At 42.7% G+C, this 20,922-nt stretch overlaps 1 protein-coding gene across 2 annotated transcripts in view; it reads right to left on the bottom strand.

The window, feature by feature from the left end:
- Positions 1-20,922, bottom strand: part of LOC133344607 (protein PALS2-like) — a 220,602-nt gene that overhangs the window by 76,013 nt on the left and 123,667 nt on the right. For both annotated transcript variants that reach the window (XM_061554619.1, XM_061554620.1), the window contains exons 2-4: positions 11,741-11,859; positions 2,445-2,597; positions 153-323 (exon numbers count right to left, since the gene is read on the bottom strand). In XM_061554619.1, the coding sequence (XP_061410603.1) occupies positions 153-323; positions 2,445-2,597; positions 11,741-11,859 (443 nt within the window). The remainder of the gene's footprint in view (positions 1-152; positions 324-2,444; positions 2,598-11,740; positions 11,860-20,922) is intronic.

Genomic DNA, 20,922 nt, shown 5'->3' with positions numbered 1-20,922 from the left:
ACATTGGGCTCTATGGAGGCCCGTCGTTAAGTGCTGGTCGTTAAGAGGGGTTCTAGTGTACCTAGTCAGCACAGCAACCTGTCCACAGGCCACTGCGGTTGTGTGCTGCCGTGGGTCCGTGCTGCTGTGCGCAGGGTGTGCTGGACACTCACCAGTGGCTGCCCCTCCACCTTGCGAATTCCGACCATGCGGATGGCGTCCGTCCCAGCAGCTCCGTCCAGGGCAACCGGGTCACTCCAGAGGTCGCTGCTATCGTTCCCCGTGCTGCTCGTGATGTTGTCGTAGCTCTGGGAGGCCACCACGTCATGCGCTTCCAGCAGAGACTGCAGCGTGTCAACACACACATTGGGCAGCGGAGGGGCAGTCGGGGGGTGGGGAATGAGGACAAGGTTCTTTTTTTGGATCACCTCGAGGGCAGCTCCTCACTGCCGTGCGCCCTGCCGCTGGTTAGGCCGTGGGTGTGCGCAACCCATTGAAATGTGTTGACTCGCTGAATAAAACTCGATAAAACACGGCACGCGTGAGTATTATGGGTTCCATTTATGGGGTGAAAGGAATGCAACTTTATTTCAATATTTTGGCACAAAAAAATGATTTCCTCTGTTTTCGGCTATTTTGTAGAATGGAAAAGTCTGATCCGTGAACATTGCATGGTTAAATTTTGTACATTTAAAGATGCACATGTTTTAAACATTTATATATTTGTACTTCTGATTATAAAGGGTTGTTTGTTGACATATTTCTGACCGCATAACATTGATCACACCGCCTCCAAAACTCCCCAATACTTTTTATTTTTCATTGTGATAACTCATACTCTGCCATGTTTGCTTTCACGAGAGCAAGAAATGCAACATAAATATGATAACCATCCTTTGTCTCTGCACCGAACAAGGGGCCATCGTCTGAGACATTAGCCTACCGCACAACAATAATAATTCCACGGCCTTTTTTTGTCAATCAACTCGTGGATGAAAGCCTTCCCATGCAGTGTCGGTCATGGGAATTGTTTGACCATACTTGACCACGCCGGTCAGTGCAGGTCCGTAAGGGGGAATGGGGCTGGGACTGCTCCAGATATTATTTTGTCACCGATGTTAGGCGTAGCTTGAAATCAAACTTATGGTCACCGGGGTTCATAGGGCAGCGCGCTAACCATTGTGCCACCGCTCTCACCCTGCTTTTACTATAGACGTTGCAGTGTGAAGTTAATCTGATAATGGGGTGTTGTTCATTTGTGAAACATTTTCTGGTTGTTGCAGTGAAGTTGCTATCTTACCGATTATTAATTTGCCAAGTCAGTTAAAGATAAATCTGATAAACATGGCATTATTAAAATATGGTGCAATGAGGCCCAAAGATTTTTTTCTTTTAACCAATTCCCAAAACATATTAGCAACACAGCCATGGAAATAGAACGGACAGCTGTTTTTAGAAACTTATTTCACTTATTCAACACACCCTCGGGATATAAAACGGAGGGTTTATTCTCTTGATCTCTCTGCGGCGTCTTACACTTCACATCTTTGACAGATGGCTGGGGAGCACATAACTTATTCATTCGCTTTCATACATGAGGGCACAGGTACACTCTGCACGGGAGCAGAGCACTGAATCAAAAGGGGCCCTCCTACACTCCGAAAGATAGATCATTGTGGGCAGGTGGGGTGCATTTGACCATGACAGTGGCATGCAATGGCTTGACCTTCACGAAGTGTTGGGCGGTACCTACAGAAACCCCTACACACCCCTAGTGAAGGCTTTTATTACTTTTATTTTTTAAATAGCACAGTGGCCCGAAAATACAGAGCAACTTATGAAGAAAGTCCTTGTGTAGTACTGAGAGGCATTACTGCGTGAACTTTCCATTCAACTATCCATTTGTATCATCCAAAGTTTTTTTTTCATCTATGACTGAAAATGTCACGCAAATTGGTTTTTCAGTATAGTTAATATATACACACTATTTTTGAATGTTTTTGTGGATTAAATTTTCATGCAGATATTTTGAAAACACCACTATTTACTGCCAAGGTCCTGGTAACGTCAACATTGAATATTCAACCGAAAAAAAATCTGTCGTCAATAAAATTGGCAGTGGTTTATAAACTCTTACAGCCTTGTTCCAAAATAGTTTAAATAAATATTCTGGTCTTGTGGTTTTATTTTTCAAGCCTTAAATTATTTTCATCGGTCCATCCAAAAACACAACAGTACGACGCACAAATACAAAAAATTCTGTTATTTTCTTGTCAATTGTAAACTCCTTACGTACCATACATCAATGCCAGCCAATTTTCTGCACTCAAAACAAACTAACAAGGAATGGATTTAGCAACTTAGGTCACGGACATTGACGTATATCTATTACTCGTGGGACACGTGTAAGGACATTTGGACCGCGAGAAACGTTAACTTGAAGACTCCTTCCCGTGGAGCAGCACCTGAAAGTGAGGCTCATTTAAGATGTTCGCTAACTCGGCCGCCCCTCCATCCTGATCTGCCATTGGAGAAATGTCCTCCAGGATCTCCTTGACCAGCTCCAGGTTGTTCTCACCCACGGCCTCGAGCTTGGGCTCCTCAAGCCGAGCCTGCGCCTGCCACCAAGAACATCGTCAGCATCACCGTCAGCACCATCATCATCGTCAGCATGATCATCATCCGCATCATCATCAGAATCATCATCAGAATCATCGTGAGTATCATCGTCAGCATCATCAGCAGCACCGCCACTACTGCCACCAGCACCACATACATTATCATCATCATCATTCACCACGACCACAGCCACGACCACATCATCACCACCATCATCATCCATCACTACCACGAACACCAGTACTACCACCACCATCAATACCAAAGACAAAGATCCCCCGTATAGCCTTAACATACTGTTCAGGCAAGTGCTGTTAGCGAGCACCTATAAAGGCCGGCCACCTTTGTATCCCCAGTGGCGATGTTTACACACCACACCAGGTACTCATGTCAGGCTGAGTCGACCTAAGAGAGGCCCAGGACCAGTTCAGATAATCGTCAATGGTGTTGGCCATGAGCGGAACTCGAACTCTGGTCGCCGGATTCGTAGCACAGGGTGCTAACGACTACACGACCACTCCCCATATTATCAATACCACCACGATCAACACCGCCACTAACAACACAGTGTCATCATCCACCACCATCGGTATCAGCATTCATCACGAACACCACCACCATCATCACTCTCCAAATAACAAATATTTAATTACAGCAGTTGTAATCAATAGAAACATATTCCTTTGGTAATATATTATTAATTCCCCAACAAGCACTCATTTAATGAAAAAGCTTGCAACTTTACGAGTTTGGGGATAGATATGTGACTATAATTAACCACACTTGTATGTGCGTAATTGGAAAGATATTGCTTTAATAGTTTATCGGTGAATGTTTACATTGCAGAACTAAGAGAGATGGCCACAGCCGAATCCAACAGTGGAATGACCATGGCTGATAAGGATGATGGTGGTTTCTTAATCAAAACAAAACTCTATGCAGTACAGGGTACATACACGGTGTGTATTGTGGTCATCCAAATTGAGGTGACCTATTTGCATTACAAGGCAATTATACAAAAAAAAACCCACTAGCATTGATACCAACAAACAATGGATCACTCCTGTGAAAGAAACGTCAAGGGGCCTTCTACATCTGTAGATATAAATGAGCAGATGGTGCTCCTACGTTACATCGGCCTTGCTTGCACACTATCAGAGTGTTGATATCCGACAAACATTGAACCCAGATAAGAGTGATCTAAGCCACTCAGCTCTTCAGCTGCCACCAATTGAGCAAAACAGACCCTTGGCGACTTTTACAGACTTCAGCCAAGGCCATGGGGAGACGGCACAACTGCCAATCTTGGCAATGCCCTCTCGGGGTTCCCAAGAGGAGGTGAACTCGATAAATACGAGGGGACCGAGTTGAAGGGCAGGTGGTGGATGTGGGAAGGGGGCGTGGAGAGGTATATGGTCATTATCTCGTTGGCACTTTCACTGGCTGAATTGACACGCGCGTGATGGTATTCCGGTTTGCCAAATTAAAAAGGGCAAACGCGAGCCCACGGAAGCAAAGGGCAGGCAGATGGCGGGGGCATGCAGCCAGCCAGGTCCGCATTCTACTGTATGGCCATGGGTATTTCATTGATTTAATCATTTATAAATGATTAATTATTTACTTTACATGCATGAAGGCAGCCAGTTGAATTTATTATTATGCACAATCATGGATTTTTTTTAAATTATCTATTCAGTCATTCGTTTTAGATGTGCACAGACACATTCTATAAATGAACACAAACGTAATACGTGTACACACCAGCATGGGATTTCAGTGTTCTGGACTTACCATGCACATCTACACCGTTTAAGATATCAATGATAATAAAGTGGTACATAATCGCTCAGAATGTGCTCCTGATCGGACGAGCAACAGGGCGGCGCTCATTTCTGTCGGTTTCATGTTCCCATAGGGTGCTTATCACACTCAACAAAGGCTGCAAATGCAGGTTTTCTAAAGATTTAAAGATTTCAATGGAATGTTCATTTTTCTGTATGTATGTTGAATTTATTTCAAACCGTACGTAGCCAACCGTGCTAATCGGAGGTGGAAAATCCTTCACAATTTGGTTAAAGTGACTATTTAAAGCATTGCAAAAAAAAGCCAACTTTCTACATGGACTGGTTTCCAAGTCTTAAGCACGTTGCTTCTACTCTATTAAGCATCCCGTGTGCACTACAAAGGTGCTCACTTCTGAAGCATGCAAATGCTGTGTGCGAACGACGATTGAAGTGGGTCACGGTGACACCCGTGTTCAAACCAATGCTAATGTTGCAATGCAGATTGATCAATGTAAGAAATGTATACTTAAATAATGAAAGCATAGCTTCGGCCATTGGATGGGGTTGATGTTACGGCTGCAACATGCATAACGCAAAACAAGAATATTGTCTCAACTCTAAATCTAATCCAGCTATGATAATATAAGTAAATTAAACTACAGAGGTCTGTTATTTCGAAGCATGTAATATTTCAAGCTTGTCACATTGCTTTTCACACGAATGATCGCATTACTTGCATAAGGCACTGGCATTTTTCTCTTTTACATTTGGTTTATATGTAGCACATGTGTTAAAGATTACCTGAATATGAAACCGAGCCATCTCCGCTTCCAAACAGGTTGATGGGAAATGTATTAAAATAGCATTCTCATTAAACTGATTGAACAAATCAATGTGATAGGCATATTCAAAATGTGTTCTTCTATAATTAAAGGCATGCAAGATATTTCCATCATCTCAACCTTCATGGGGTATAAATGAGAATATTTAAATATTTGTAAGCACAACAGAGACTGCAGTAGCAATAATTAAAACCGCAGTGCCATAGGCATTGTTCTTAATCCTTCATTACAAATATGTTAATTGAATTGTGTGTTTGTATATTGTAAATAGACTAATGCATGCGGCTTATGTGACTTTCAACCAATATATTTTACGTAATTAAAGAAACACGTAACATTAGAGTGTATAGTTCCATTGATGGCATCAGTAAAAATTCATGCCCTGTATTGTGCCAAGCCTATTAAAAACAGTTCTTGTAGGGCTTAAGCTACACATTAAATCTCTGCTTAGTGGAAATGTTAAATGTTCTCATATGAGCTTTAAAAAATGTATATTCTGTTCCAGAACATTAATAATCAGATGTCTACCAAGTACATATTTAATTTACCTAAGTATGGTTGTGAGAAAACAGCCCGTGTGGGATGCCTGGGTGCATTTTAAATTGAACACGTGCTTATGACTCAGCTCCTGATTATTTATAAGCAATGTAGCTCGATCCCAGAGTGCATGCCTTGTAAAAAGACATCTTTTAAATGTGTGATCAGCCAAGTCAACTGAAACCACTATTCCCCAACCTCTGATGCTTGCCATTCTGGGGGAAATGCCAGAATCTCAATTTATGTCAAGGAGCATCAATGCAGATTGGTTTAATAGAAAGCTTCACAAGAAGTTCCCAAATAAAATGTGCAATCGACGATGCCAACAACCAAAATGGTATAAGACACTAATATATGGTTTTATATAGCATCATCTCATAGTGACAGCATGCTGCCCAGTCAATATATGATGTATAAATCAAATTATTTTGGCAATAAGTAGCAATAACACGCAACAATGTGTGTATATATCGAATACAAGTATTGGTGGTAAGCAGTTCAAATATATAACACTACATAGGTTTTTTTCCGAGGTTATGCTGTTTTTCGGGTTATACCGTTTACTGTGTGCTGTCCAAACCTCATGCTGTACAGACCCAAAGCTCGTCAAACAGTGAGAATGGAGGATGATTGGAATTATATATTTTTAAAATATGTTGCGTTGCATGTCAATAGGAGCCCAGTCTGGAAGACAAGCCACGACACGAGTGGAGGGGGTGTATGCACAAAATCCGCAGACCCCAGTCCCGAAAATTTTGCAAACAAACATTCAAAAAAATTAAACGACAAACATTTTTTTTATTTTACCAGGTAAGGCCCACTGAGCTATACAGCTCTTTTTCAGAAGCGACCTGGCCACAAAGGATAGCTCAACGAAGTGGCTTATCATGTGGACATTTATAGCAGCCAAATACTCTCAACGCACGTTTCTAAATGTGGAAGAAACAACAGGAGGACTCGGAGAAAAATCCATGCGACCGCGGAGAGAACAAGCAAACTCCAAATGTACAGCAGGCGTCAGTGTCGGGATCGAACCCACGACCTCCTGTATACCAGGCGAGGTAGTTAACAACTCATAGCCACCATGATGATGAGAGAGAGAGAGACACGCAAACTCCAAATATACAGCAAGCGTCAGGGTCGGGATCGAACTCACGACCTCCTGTATACCAGGCGAGGGAGTTAACATCTCCTAGCTACCGTGATGATGAGAGAGAGACATGCAAACTCCAAATGTACAGGAGGCGTCAGGGTCGGGATCGAACCCACGACCTCCTGTATACCAGGCGAGGGAGTTAATATCTCCTAGCCACCATGATGATGAGAGAGAGAGAGACACGCAATCTCCATATATACAGCAGGCGTCAGGGTCGGGATCGAACACCATGACCTCCTGTATACCAGGCGAGGGAGTTAACATCTCCTAGCTACCGTGATGATGAGAGAGAGACATGCAAACTCCAAATGTACAGCAGGCGTCAGGGTCGGGATCGAACCCACGACTTCCTGTATACCAGGCGAGGTAGTTAACATATCCTAGCCACCATGATGATAAGAGAGAGAGAGACACGCAAACTCCAAATATACAGCAGGCGTCAGGGTCGGGATCGAACCCACGACCTCCTGTATACCAGGCGAGGTAGTTAACATCTCCTAGCCACCGTGGGGACCTGGGCTTAAAGCAGGTGGGGATCGCGAGCGGGGTGTATGTGTTTTTATACGGGGAGGGAAGGTGAGAGAAAATTACTTCATCGAAGCCAAGGGAGTGGCGGGGAGGAGAGTTAATTAATATCAACAAGTTAATTAATATTAACAAGTTAATTAATATTAACAAGTTCAGGTGACAGTTTGTTCCAAACGAATATCGAAGGAGAGGGGAGGGGGTGGGAATGATCTCTTAATGTGCAAAGATTTATATGAATTTAAACGAGGAGATAGTGCTTGATGAAAGCGAGAGAATTGGAGGAGAGATAGGATTAGAAATGCAGGGCAAATCCAGATGATGATGATGGGTTTTGGAGAATGATATATTTTGTAAATTGGAAATAGTTCCTGAATTCATAAAAAAGAAAACTCAGTCTAGGCTTTGCAAAGGATTTTCTCCCATTATCTCACTGACTTCCTAGGGATCGATGTAGCTGATAACTGCTGTTAATTAAGCGTATTGAATTATTCAGCAATTTGCTATGTGTTTCTGCAAGTAGATTCTATGCTCTGGAGTATACAGATCAACCTTTGTTGTTGAAATTCTCTTAAATCAAAATTGACCCGGGGTGTGCATTGTTTAAATGCTACTGGGATACACTGATTGGTAAGCCCAATTTGTCGATGTCTTAAATGTTTGTTCTTTAAGGCAATTAAACATACTGTACCTGCTAGTTTTGTTAACACAATGCCAATATGTTATTTAATATTTACAATGCGTTAGTTTTTTTCTACGCATTTTCACTTCACATTTAACCCAATCATCCAATGTAAACATACCTTAAAAGTGTATGCACTTAATCCTTTAACAAGATCAAACAAAGAAACTCATCTTGTGCTTTTAAAGTCACTCACTTGTCCGTGTGTGTATGTAAGCTTTGCCCTTTTAAAATTCACATCTCCACCTCGCAAAAAGCTATGATTTTCAACTTTTATTTTCCCATTAATATGAATAATTTATTTGGCGAAATGCCCCTTCCCAGGTCTGCAGAGTCAGGTAAGAATAACAAACAGATCAAGCAAGCAATGCAAGGCTAAGAAATTACGATGGGCAGCGAGGCACGAGGGCTATGGGCTGTGAGGGTCTGATAAGCGGAAATATGGCAATGAGTGCCAATATTTGAAATCCTCGTAGAGCTCGAGTAAACTCATATGAACCGTTCATTTCAAATCTATGTAGGGACAAGATAGCACTATACGTTCCTGGTAGAAGGTTTAATATTATTATATGAATTCGCCATACATCGTAGAACATAGGTTGTGTCTTTACAACATTTATTTCATGTTACAGATTACCAACTCAAAGAAAGGTATAATTATGAAAGGAGATGCGATATTTTTTTTCATATCAATGACTTCACAAGCAGAAATTGCTTGAAGCATTTTTTGCAGAGCACATCTCAACTTTTAAATATTGCAGAACGAATATTGGACGTGAAGTTGATAAACTTGTCTATTACACTTTGTTTTAATAACTAAAATAAATTGCAATATTTCCCCATTATGTATCACGAGACATTAAAATTCCATTAAACGAGCTTACAACTTTAATGAAATGATACAATCATTATACACTCTTTGCCTAAGTAGCAATTTCTTATGAATAATTACACTTGTAACAAATGCTTAACTCAAGTGCATACAATTAACAGTGCTTCAACAGCACTGAAACGAATGGCGGACAAGGGTGTGAATGAGTTAGATCGCGTAAATATATAAATGTGTCGTTAAACCCGCCATAGCCAACTAGTAAGGGTTGTCACGTAAACAGAACATGCCAATTCGTCACTAGTACAGCACACCAGTGTGTTGGAGAGCCAAGCCACGACATTTACAAACTGAGTACGACGTTTCACCAGTAATTACAACCAGCTTCATCAGACGACAGCCAGATGTATATATTTATGCGATCTAACCCAAAAGCCGACGTTTTAAACTGTGAGCGAGTGTCTCAATGTATTTGCCCTCATGCATTGTGGTCCATGACTCAATCAACTGCTGGGTAAGGGACCCTTTCTGGTAACACCATCAGCCACTGCCCTCAACAGTGCGCCTTTTGGCCTCATCTGGTCCAACACCATGTAAGACGAGGCTCTAAGAAAAGCTGTCTCGGGTGTGGACCAATCAATTTCAAAGACAGTGCATACATTATCAGAGTTGTGTTTTTTGTTTGCATTCCGACCGCAGGTATTGTGGTCAATGCAAACATGACTCCTTGCAAAAAAAGGTGTCAGTTTTGTTGCCAGATAAAAGGGTAAAAAAAACAAATTATCATATTTTGCTACTGGCAAAGGAGGTTCCAATGGAGCTGCAGGCAACTTTACACTCATCTGTAACGGGATTCACCGAGTAAGACGTGCACATGGACTGCTTAGACTTAGCCAGACTGTGAAGCTGCCTCGCTCCTGAGATCGTCGTGCCACAGCTTGCTCGCAGCTCATTGGAATTCTCAGTGTCCCGGTCCTATTGGGCAGCACACACCTTTGCATGGCATACTCTGGCTGGGAAGTGTAAGGCAGGCCAGAGGGAAAGAAGCAATGGCATTGAGAATCGCTGTTCGTCGGGCCAGATTAACACGAGGGGCGGGGGGTGGGGTTAGTGGCTGCAGTCCAAGACCTTGGCTTTTAGCCCCCCCCCACCCAAATCCATAAGAGAACAGCTTTATAACGTTCGATTTAAAGCTTTCGTGACTGCAGGGATTAATCTTCTTGGTTCTTTCAGTAAAGTCACGTAGAAGGGAAATAATAAAATAATAAAAATTAAACATAATATAATACAATTCTCACGAAGTTTCGGCCACAACGCAAGCAGCCGTCCTCAGGTGAAGAACAGGTCTGTCGGGAAGACACGCTGCTTGCGTTGTGGCCGAAACGTCGTGAGAATTGTATTTTATTATGTTTTATTTTTATTATTTTATTATTTCCCTTCTACGTGACTTTACCGAAAGAACCAAGAAGAGGAGCTTTATAACTGTTCCAATGCAACTCTGTCCCCGCTGTGATAAACTCTATTGCTAATTTGTCGATGAATGCCATAGCAGAACTCACCGTGCGTATAACCACGAGTCGTGTGCCGAAATTCAGACAGTTCTGTTTGTTTTATTTTTGACTCGGCTTTACAAATTCGTACCTAACGTGTAAAAGCCACAACTAACATCACCGTGGTCAACAGCAAATGAGAGTGTTTGACGCGGCTAGCGAGCGTGTGTGTTTGTGTGTGCTCATGTGTGTGCGGGTGTTTGTGTGTGTTGTGTCCGTGTGGTTGTGTGTGTACGTGTGTGTTTGTGTGTGTTTGTGCGTGTGTGTTTGTGTGCTCATGTGTGTGCGTGTGTTTGTGTCCGTGTGGTTGCGTGTGTACGTGTGTGCTTGTGTGTGCTCGTGTGTGTTTGTGTGCTCATGTTTGTGTGTTTGTGTCTGTGTGGTTGCGTGTGTACGTGTGTGCTTGTGTGTGCTCGTGTGTGTTTGTGTGCTCATGTTTGTGTGTTTGTGTCTGTGTGGTTGCGTGTGTACGTGTGTGTTTGTCTGCTCGTGTGTGTTTGTGTGCTCATGTTTGTGTGTTTGTGTCCGTGTGGTTGCGTGTGTGCGTGTGTGTTGGTGTGTGCTTGTGCGTGTGTGTTTGTGTGCTCATGTGTGTGTGTGTGTTTGTGTGCTCATGTGTGTGTGTGTGTTTGTGTCCGTGTGGTTGCGTGCGTGTGTGCGTGTGTGTTGGTGTGTGTTTGTGCGTGTGTGTTCATGTGTATGTGTTTGTGTCCGTGTGGTTGCGTGCGTGTGTGCGTGTGTGTTGGTGTGTGCTTGTGCGTGCGTGTGTGCGTGTGTGTTGGTGTGTGCTTGTGCGTGCGTGTGTGCGTGTGTGTTGGTGTGTGCTTGTGCGTGCGTGTGTGCGTGTGTGTTGGTGTGTGCTTGTGCGTGCGTGTGTGCGTGTGTGTTGGTGTGTGCTTGTGCGTGCGTGTGTGTGCGTGTGTGTTGGTGTGTGCTTGTGCGTGCGTGTGTGCGTGTGTGTTGGTGTGTGCTTGTGCGTGCGTGTGTGTGCGTGTGTGTTGGTGTGTGCTTGTGCGTGCGTGTGTGTGCGTGTGTGTTGGTGTGTGCTTGTGCGTGCGTGTGTGCGTGTGTGTTGGTGTGTGCTTGTGCGTGCGTGTGTGTGCGTGTGTGTTGGTGTGTGCTTGTGCGTACGTGTGTGTGCGTGTGTGTTGGTGTGTGCTTGTGCGTGCGTGTGTGTGCGTGTGTGTTGGTGTGTGCTTGTGCGTACGTGTGTTCGTCGCGAGCAAGCGCTGCTCACCTTGGCGAGGGACTGAACAATGGGGCTCGCCATGAGTCCTCGCAGGAAGATGAGGTCTGTGTCCTTGGCCCCTGTGCACACGGGTAGCTCGGGGAGGCTCTCCAGTACCTGCTCCATGGCTGTGAGCGAGGCCAAGGGTGAGAACAGTAAAGGGCACAATGATTATTAACAATATTATCAGATTACATTTGGTCTTCACACCTGTTGTATGTACGCATGTTGAACGTGTTTCGCACCGTACGTAGCCAACCATGCTAATCGGAGATGCGGGGGAAGGACAGCGAACTAAACATGAAAAGCGGTTCTAAAGAAATACTTTTCAATCTAGATTTCAAAGTAGACAGCTCCAGTGGCTTCCTAATATCGGAAGGAAGAGCGTTCCAGACGGCCACAGAAGCGCATCGGCTAGCCAGAAGCTGAGGATGACCGAAGTGGAATTTAATAAACTTCCCCTATTGTAACTATCACGCTGGGAGATCAAACCGGCGACCTCTGCATTGCAAAATACAATGTGTTAGCCGTTACAACCATCGCAGCATCGCATGAGTTTAGTATAGACAGTATAAATGCCATCACGAACGAATGCATTTATGTATGCATCAATATATATTTATGCATTCGTGTGATTGTTGACTTAATCACTCTACCATTACTACCATTAATGGCACTGATTATAAAAAAAACCTGCAGTCGCAGGCACAATTTAGAATGAGAGCTTTTTGCAATCGTCGCAGAAAGTTTAAGGGGCATTTGCCTAAGGCAATGGCACTCAATAATCCCCTTCGGCAACCAGTCTCCGTGGAGCATTTGTGTTCACAAATATGGGACAGGTATATCTGTGTGGGTTTATGTGATAACGTCCTCACACTGCCTACTGTGACGGGATGAGATCCATACAAGTCAGCGTGCGAGCTGTGGAAACAAGATCTTCAAACTGCTGGGCTGAGTCAAGGCCAGGAGCGAGTGTATTCCGTTTTTTTGGGTTATATAAGTCGGAAAAGTTCGTTGCAAAACATAATTAAATTGACAGTGAACTGAAATAGATTGCTCCAGCAAACAACCAAAAGCAATTCAGATTTGCAATTAATATTAAAAGGGATTTTAAAGGTAATTCTATTTCTTTACTTGGCTTCACTCTCATGTCCTGCATTTGTTTAGTTAGTCTCAAAATACGATCTGTTACTGTCAAATCAACTATTTATATTGTACATGTATACGTTTTTTTCCGTTCAATAATAGGGTAAAGCTTGGCAGCTCATTGATTTGGTCTAAATAGATTATTGGATTTATTTTCAAGTATTGTTGTTTTGTTCCATTAATCAAGCATGCAAGACACTTATTAAAATAATTAGTTCCGTTAAAGTAAACTTTACAGATGCTTAATAAGATAAATGATTTTGTAGCAGCCACCCAATTATGTATTTCTATATATATATAAAATGTCAATTAGTTAGTAATAATGATGTATGATGTATTATACAAAATTAATGTATTAAAAAATAGACCATCAATGGTATTACATAGGCAAATGCAAAAAATAGAACACAACATCAAAAACAAATACCACAACATGAAACATACTGACACTCAAATACTTGTTCAAATAACGCAGTAAACAACCGAATTTCTCAACATATGTTTAACCAATCTATCGCAAAATTAGCTCCAAATAAATAAAATATATACATATTACCAAAGCGCCCAACTTATTTCACACAAATTCACGTTACTTTCGGTAATATTGAAATACATTTCTCTTCGGGAAATAAATTAATGCAAGCAAATCAACCTACACTTTCATTGCTTGAGAATGACCAATCGCAATAATGGCAGCTGAGAGTGTGCGCTAAAGAAGATAGGGTTAGATTTCACGGCTTTGTCAAAGGTTGTCTTATCGTGTATGTTCTCTCGTTGGGCATCTTTCTCCTCCTCTCTTCTCATCCCACACGCACACAACCTCCACACACGCCTCTCCCTCTCCCCCATCCACCCCCTCCTCTGCCATCCCCACCTTTCTCACATCCAACCTGTCAAAGTTGTTCGGGCGTTCATCTTCTTGGTTCTTTCGGTAAAGTCACGTAGAAACGTAATAAAATAAAATATAATAAAATAAAATTTTATTTTATTATGTTTTATTTTTATATAATAAAATAAAGTTAAGTTTCATTTTTATATAATAAAAGAAGAGAACATTTTATTGTATTATGTTTTATTTTTATATAATAAAATAAAGTTTAATTTTTATATAATAAAATAAAAGGAAATTTAATTCAATTATGTTTTATTTTTATAATTTTTTTATTTCCCTTCTACGTGACTTTACCGAAAGAACCAAGAAGATGAATCCCTGCAGTCACGAAAGCTTTAAATCGAAATTGTGTTCAGGCTTCCTTCCTCTTCGCGCGATTATGCCCTTTTAGCTGCAATATAAGACGCGCCCGTAACTTGTGGCCAGTGTCAATGCAGTCATACAAATCTGCTCTCTCACACTCGCACACAAAGATACCCCCGGACATCCTTAGCGGACTGTTGGGGCCAAGTGCTGTTAGCGAGTAGCAGCACCCGTGAAGGCCGGCACGGCACACGAGGGGGTGGGTGGCCAGCACCACGCCCGGCCGCCTTTGTCCCCCCTAGTGGCGATGCTTACACACACCGCACCAAGTACTCATTTGAGGCTGAGTCGACCTAGGGGAGGCCCAAATTATCTGAACTGGTGCTGGGCCTCCCCTAGGTCGACTCAGCCTCAAATGAGTACCTGGTGCGGTGGCCGTGAGTGCGTTCGTAGCGCAGCGCACGAACCACTGAGCCACCACTCACTCACACGCCGACCAGAGTATGAGACGCACAGCTAACATTACTGCATCAAGCTGTGACGGTCCCACCTGATGACGGAGACTTGTGTTGCCACCGAAACATCGTGATTTATTATTTGATTTAATTTCCATTATTACTTTTATTAACTTTTAATTTTATGTTTTACCTACGTGACTTTACCGAAAAAAACAAAGAGTATGAATTCTTGCAGTCACGAAAGCTTCAAATCCACAACAGAGAATACAGACTTACACATACCATACACCAATTTTCTCTCTTGAGACCATGGACACAGATCGTCTTAATCACACACACACAAAACAAATCCCTTGCTTCGTCTTGTATACGTGAGGAGCAAGTGCTATTGTTGAGCACCCATTAAAGCCAGCACGGCACGCGGGGGAGTTCGTGTGGTCAGGACCACGGCCGGCTACCCTTCATTACTCTGGCGCCGATGTTAACACACCACGTCAGACCCCCTGGGTGAACTCGGGTTGAGACGGGGAGATAGCATCCACAACGCACATCCACAGCATGCACATCATGTCAGCCACGAGCAATCCACGGCTGGATGAAAGCCTCCCCATGCCTCGTGGCTCCAGATGCAACAATCCAACCCGGCAGTTGTCCACTGGCCGATTCTCATTGCTCCATCTCCATGGTGAACGTCCTATTGGGCGCATTCCCTCCTTTGGCCGCCACTCTGGAGTCATTCTCGCACACGGGCGGTCGTACCTGCTAGCAACGTGCGCTCTGCCAAATACCAATTTTTACTTTTCTTAGCAGTCAATATTGTGTGTGTTTAACCTGCGTATTTTCTCAACTTCACGCTGTTTCCCTGCCTCTCTCTCTCTCTCGGTGTCATCTCAAGAATGCATCTCACTGCTTCTGCAGTGCGCACGCTTCGTGCTATGTTTCGGCTCAGCGGTGTCCGTTTTTCAGATCCATTTGTCATAGCAAATTACGTACGTGCACTCACACGTTTAAGTGGGGGTACATTTATTTTCAAGCACTGCTGAATCCAGTGATTACGGTGAATGGAAAAAAATAGAATACAAATCAAAAAGGGATAATTGACACGCCTGATTAAATATTTTCACGAGGATTTCATTTTATTTTATTTCACCTACCTTCCAGTATTATGTAAACACAACTAAGATAATATCATTTCTCCACAACATGTGTAATTTCTAAGCCTTCATTTTTTTTCATAACCTGCAAACAACAACTGCCAAAGCTTTTACAATCCGCTCAGCTGCGGCATCTTGAAGATGCACACATCCCTGTGGGAAGCACAGTGCCGGGGCCTAACCCGTCTCAAGCTGTTCGTTGTTTATGGCTGCTTAAACACAGTCTCACATCCTATGGCTATTCATTGCCAAGGGCATGGAGCTGAACCTTTCCGTGTTGCATCTCACGCTTGTGTTAAAGCACACGGTCATGCTCCGCTTGCTGAACACGCGGGGGATTTAAAAAGAGAACGTGGCAAATCAAAAAGTATTCACCTGGATTTTCAGGACAAATACAAAAAGACCTGGAAAAGTTTTTGGTATCGAAGAGTAGAATAGGCACTGTACAACAACAACGTTGGAAATGTATCACCATCATTAGGGACCGTCCATAAATGACGTCACGCGATTTTGGACGATTTTTTACCCACCCCCCCCCCCCTTGTCACACGGCGTCACAAAAAGTCAGACCTCCCCTGAAATATGACGTCACAAAGCTCTGCCCCCCCCCCCCCCCCCCAATAAAACATGCTTCAAATCTTTTTTTTATTGCATATTTATGTTTGTTACTTATTTACTGTTTTAAGTTCACTCGTTTCCGGTTAGTTTGTTTTCTTTGTGCACGTTATGATTTTAATGTTAACAATTGATAGTGGAATGTATTACAAATGTAAACTTCGTATTAATATGATAGAACTAAGCTGCGGTAACGACGTTAAATATTAGAATGCATGCGGGGTATATGGAGGTGCGGGCTATCTGAAATTTGTTTTACACAAAACGCAATTTTTGCGGGGTATATGCGGGAAAATTCGGTACGGGCACATGCATTGCCACCACCGCCTGGCTAAAGGTGCAGCCCTGCAAAGCACTGTTAGTACTGCTTGCACTGTGTTGCGAGTCGAAGGGCCTCAGCAAAAGGGAGTTCTAGAAAGCCCCTCTCGATAATGACTGACTCTTTCTCGCTGAGGTGTGCGTACCCACACTCTACCCCACCACACGTGACCTGCCAATCCACTACCTGTGTTGTACCCACTGCTGGGTGGACAGAGGCAAGGGGGGTGGGGAAGGAGGCATTTAAGAAACTTGCCCCATCATTCCAACCGGCGAAAATCGTGATTGCAAGTCCAGTGCGTTCACCATCACACCATGGCAGCATCCCCAACATTGGGTAGAGATTGCCTACATGCAATTACAAAATGATGCGTTTGTTTATAGGCATCTATATATAAATGCGACCACGTGATTGTTTATTTATTCACGATGTCATCACTGTCAATAATGGCGGTTGTGTAAAAATACACCCTGCAATTGCAGGTAGAATCTAGAATGGGGGCTATTGCTAACAAGCCGCTGAAAAATAAAGGAATGTTTTGGCCAATAAATAAATAAAAAACTCCGTCGGCCTGCTTCAACTGATCTGTAGGGAGATCAAACCGGCAACCTCTGGATTGCAAATCCAGTATGCCAGCCATTAGACGGTGGCAACATCCTGTGTTTACACACGCAAGATAAGAGAGATATCGAGATATATTAATCATGTATGATAAGGATATTGTGTTTTTTTGTCAACACAAGCAAATCTAGATGAACATTTAAGTGTTATGTTGTCCGCAGAGTTAAATGTACTTTTGCACACGGTGTGGTGCATTTTAATAGCACGTGTGGTGATGGAAGCGTACGGAAACCAAACTTGTCAAATTGGCTGTGGGAGTTTCAAATGCGTCTAGCGTCTTGTGCCGTTACGCACTGAAAGCAAAATTTCAATGAAGTAATAAAACTAAATACAAATCATGAACACTAAAATGTGTAAATATAGTTTGTGTGCATTTGCCCCCGATGTTTACCCTCGCAAAAGAGATGTTTCGCTCACTTGACTCTCATCTGGTAAAATATAAATATACTAAATATATATGTAGAGTATATCCATAAACTGAAAGTGCTGTTTTCAAGCGATGTATCCTTGCTAATCCTGTAACACCGAGAACACTGCAATGCATGCAGGGATGCCAGCGCTAGTACAATTAGTGCTGATTATCTTGTATGTATGCATGTTGAGCTTCTTTTGCACCGTACGTAGCCACCCGTGCTCATTGGAGGTGGCATGGGAAGGACAACAAACTAAACACAAGCAGCAGCTCTAAAGAAGTGTGTGTGTTTCAAGTTTCATTTATTAGGTATAGCCCTGTGAGCCATTCGGCTCTTGAATCGGGTGCAACCGCAACAAACAAAAAAACAAAAACATGAACAAGAAAACATCTTAAAGTGACTATGTGCAAACAGAAAATCCAAGAAAAGACAGCTAAATATTTCAGAAAAAGCACCGTACAGCATGTGTGGGTGAATGTGGCTCTGTAAATACTTGGCCGGGGGGCCCTAAATGAGCACGAATGTTCGCGTGCAATTTCACTGCAGAGGATTCCTGTTGCAGCACTGCCGTGAGCCTGCAGGGATTTCATGGTGTGTACTAAGTGTCTCTCCACTGTACAGCAAGCAGACATCCAAACCATCGCCGTTGCTCAGTGTTGAGAAATTCCATGTGCCAACACATCTAAACCGCGTCCATCCTGCTGCACATAATCAAATGCGTTCTCTTTATAGGCTCAGGCTAATGTGATCTGCACGTGATGGTTGGGAAAGTGTTACTGTGGATATTAAAACATCTAAACAAGCTATTTACACAAACCCTAAAGCTATTTACTGCAGAAGCTTATCTCCATGTATATAAGGCAAAGTAGTGAATATGTGTGTCTGTTCAAAATGTTTAGCGTACTTCCCGCCATGCAACACACTGCAAATTTGCCGTGTGGGTACTTTCCAGACTGTACAACATGCAAAAATTATAAAAAAATACACTTGGGGGGGGGGGGGGGGGGTGGAGCTCAATAATGCATATATTTTTTGCACGGCAAGTGAACTCTGACGTCAAACCTGTCACGTGACCCGCGCATGTGGCAGCGTCACGCATTGTAGTGTAGCGGGTAGCGCACTGCGCTACGAACCCGGCGACCCGAGTTCGATTCTCGCTCACGGCCACCACCAGTGACGATTATTTGAACAGGTCCTGGACCTCCCCTAGGTCGACTCAGCCTCAAACCAGTAAATGCTGTGGTGTGTGAACATCGCCACTGGGGAGACAAAGGCGGCCGGGTGTGGTGAATCCAAGTCCCGGGCGAAGCCGGGTAGGAAAGCTCGTGCTCTATAAACGTGCATTGCATAGTAGCCATTAACCCATACAAATATAAACGATCAATCCACAACACAGTATATACATTGCTATCTTGCAATGATAGATAGTGTGACATGTTTTTTTAATGTATTCGTTGAAAGTAAAATGGCAAATATTTGTTGGCTCATATAGCAAAAGCTATTTACTATGAACAGCAGGATAATTTCACATTTGAATAATTTCCAATGAAACATTTCATTCCAAAGGCCTCTTGGCCAAAAGCTGGTAATTTACATATGGATAATCACATATTTCAAGTTTCACTTAATTAAGTTATTGCAATTAATGTTACGTGCCGAAGCAACACAAATAACACATCTGCATATATTACAGATTCATTAATATTCAGTGATATGTCAATCATTTTCAACATTAGCATATTCAAAAAATACAGAAATATATTATTTTAATTATTTATAATCGGAACCATATCCATTAACATATTAATGTACACTTCCCTGAGCTGTTTCCAATTCCTGGTCCATTCGCTTAAGTTTTTAATGAAGCAACAGTCCCAGAGGTAACACGACTTTTCCGATCATAGCTCGTGATGGACATTAATCGGACACTATCCATCAAGTTAAGTACACGACTACACAACAATTCACAGCCAAGACAATGCCCTTAGAAATATATGTTGCTATTATCCTTGCTACAGGTCCTTTTGACCATTCATGATAAATAATCAATATGTGAAGCACCTACTGATGCCGAGATGAGCCCACTCCATCGAAGCAAATATACTTCTGATGATCAATGATGATCAATGCACCCATCCTGCACGTGGCACTCCAAAGCAAAGTTCAATAAAATAAAAGAAACTGTTAAATGGCTACTGCATCATCGGCATCACGATCACAACCAGAATACCCTTTCATTTCAAGACGATACAATTTGGATTTCTATATAATCTGAACGTCATTTCACGATTGTCTTCCTTCAAAGGGGTACTCATTATTTTAATTCACACCAGAGGTATGATTGCTGAATTACCCACCAACTAGGATTTGAGCTGACCACCTTCCGATTGTAAGCTCTTCTGACACAGTGCATCGTGGCTTAGATAATAAAAGCAAAGCTACTTTGATAACGTCGAATGACATAAAGAATACATAATATCAACTCCCTTTGTTCTCCAAGAAAGCATCAATGAGTCTGAAGAATTGTTTTAGGAGCACCATGCATTTCTGATGTTTAGGCAATTTTGGTAATGAGTGATACTGCATGGGGGAAGAAACTGGAGTCCCTCGCGAATGCATACGAAAAGACAGCACTCAAAGCTCCACGGAGTTACATTCTGTGCATTGCTCTCCTGCCATCTCCTATAGCCACCTTGCAGACCCAGCTGACAACATCTGATCAGTCCCAGCCAGTTTCCTTCCCAGGCACTAACCAGGCTTGTCTCTACTTAGTTATCCAGATCTGACAAGATTGGCCACATTTAAGATGATTTGGCTGTGGGTAGACGGTGCCATAGAATCGATGGTGCTAAAGAAATTATCCATAATGGAAAAGATCTATGGAGCATGGCTGTACGAGTCACTCTCATCATTTCACCAATGTCAAATGCATTATTAAAATTTCGCACTAGCCTGGCTCTTCTTCAGGCCATTATAACGCCCCCTAAACACAAATCGCCTTAAAATATTGCCTGCCAAGTAATCTCCAGCAATTGGGACATGCATTTATCTGCCAACCACTTGAGACAGTGTTCCCTTCCCGCAGCAGACGCGGGCATCGGCGACTACAACTCACAGGGCTATTCAATGTGTGTGTGTTTGCCATTAAGAATGTTTGCCTCTTCACTATCACATGTTTTAGTCTGTACTTACCTACCAGCTACTCTTTATCTACAATTATTATTGCTACCTCTCTTGTCCCCTGTGCCATGTATGAATGATGTGCTTTTA

Source organism: Lethenteron reissneri, chromosome 20 (assembly GCF_015708825.2).
Source record: "Lethenteron reissneri isolate LAM-NWPU_2019-01 chromosome 20, ASM1570882v1, whole genome shotgun sequence".
Classification (NCBI taxonomy): domain Eukaryota; kingdom Metazoa; phylum Chordata; class Hyperoartia; order Petromyzontiformes; family Petromyzontidae; genus Lethenteron; species Lethenteron reissneri.
Note: the sequence above shows the minus strand (reverse complement) of the source record. Positions and strands in the feature narration are given on the sequence as shown.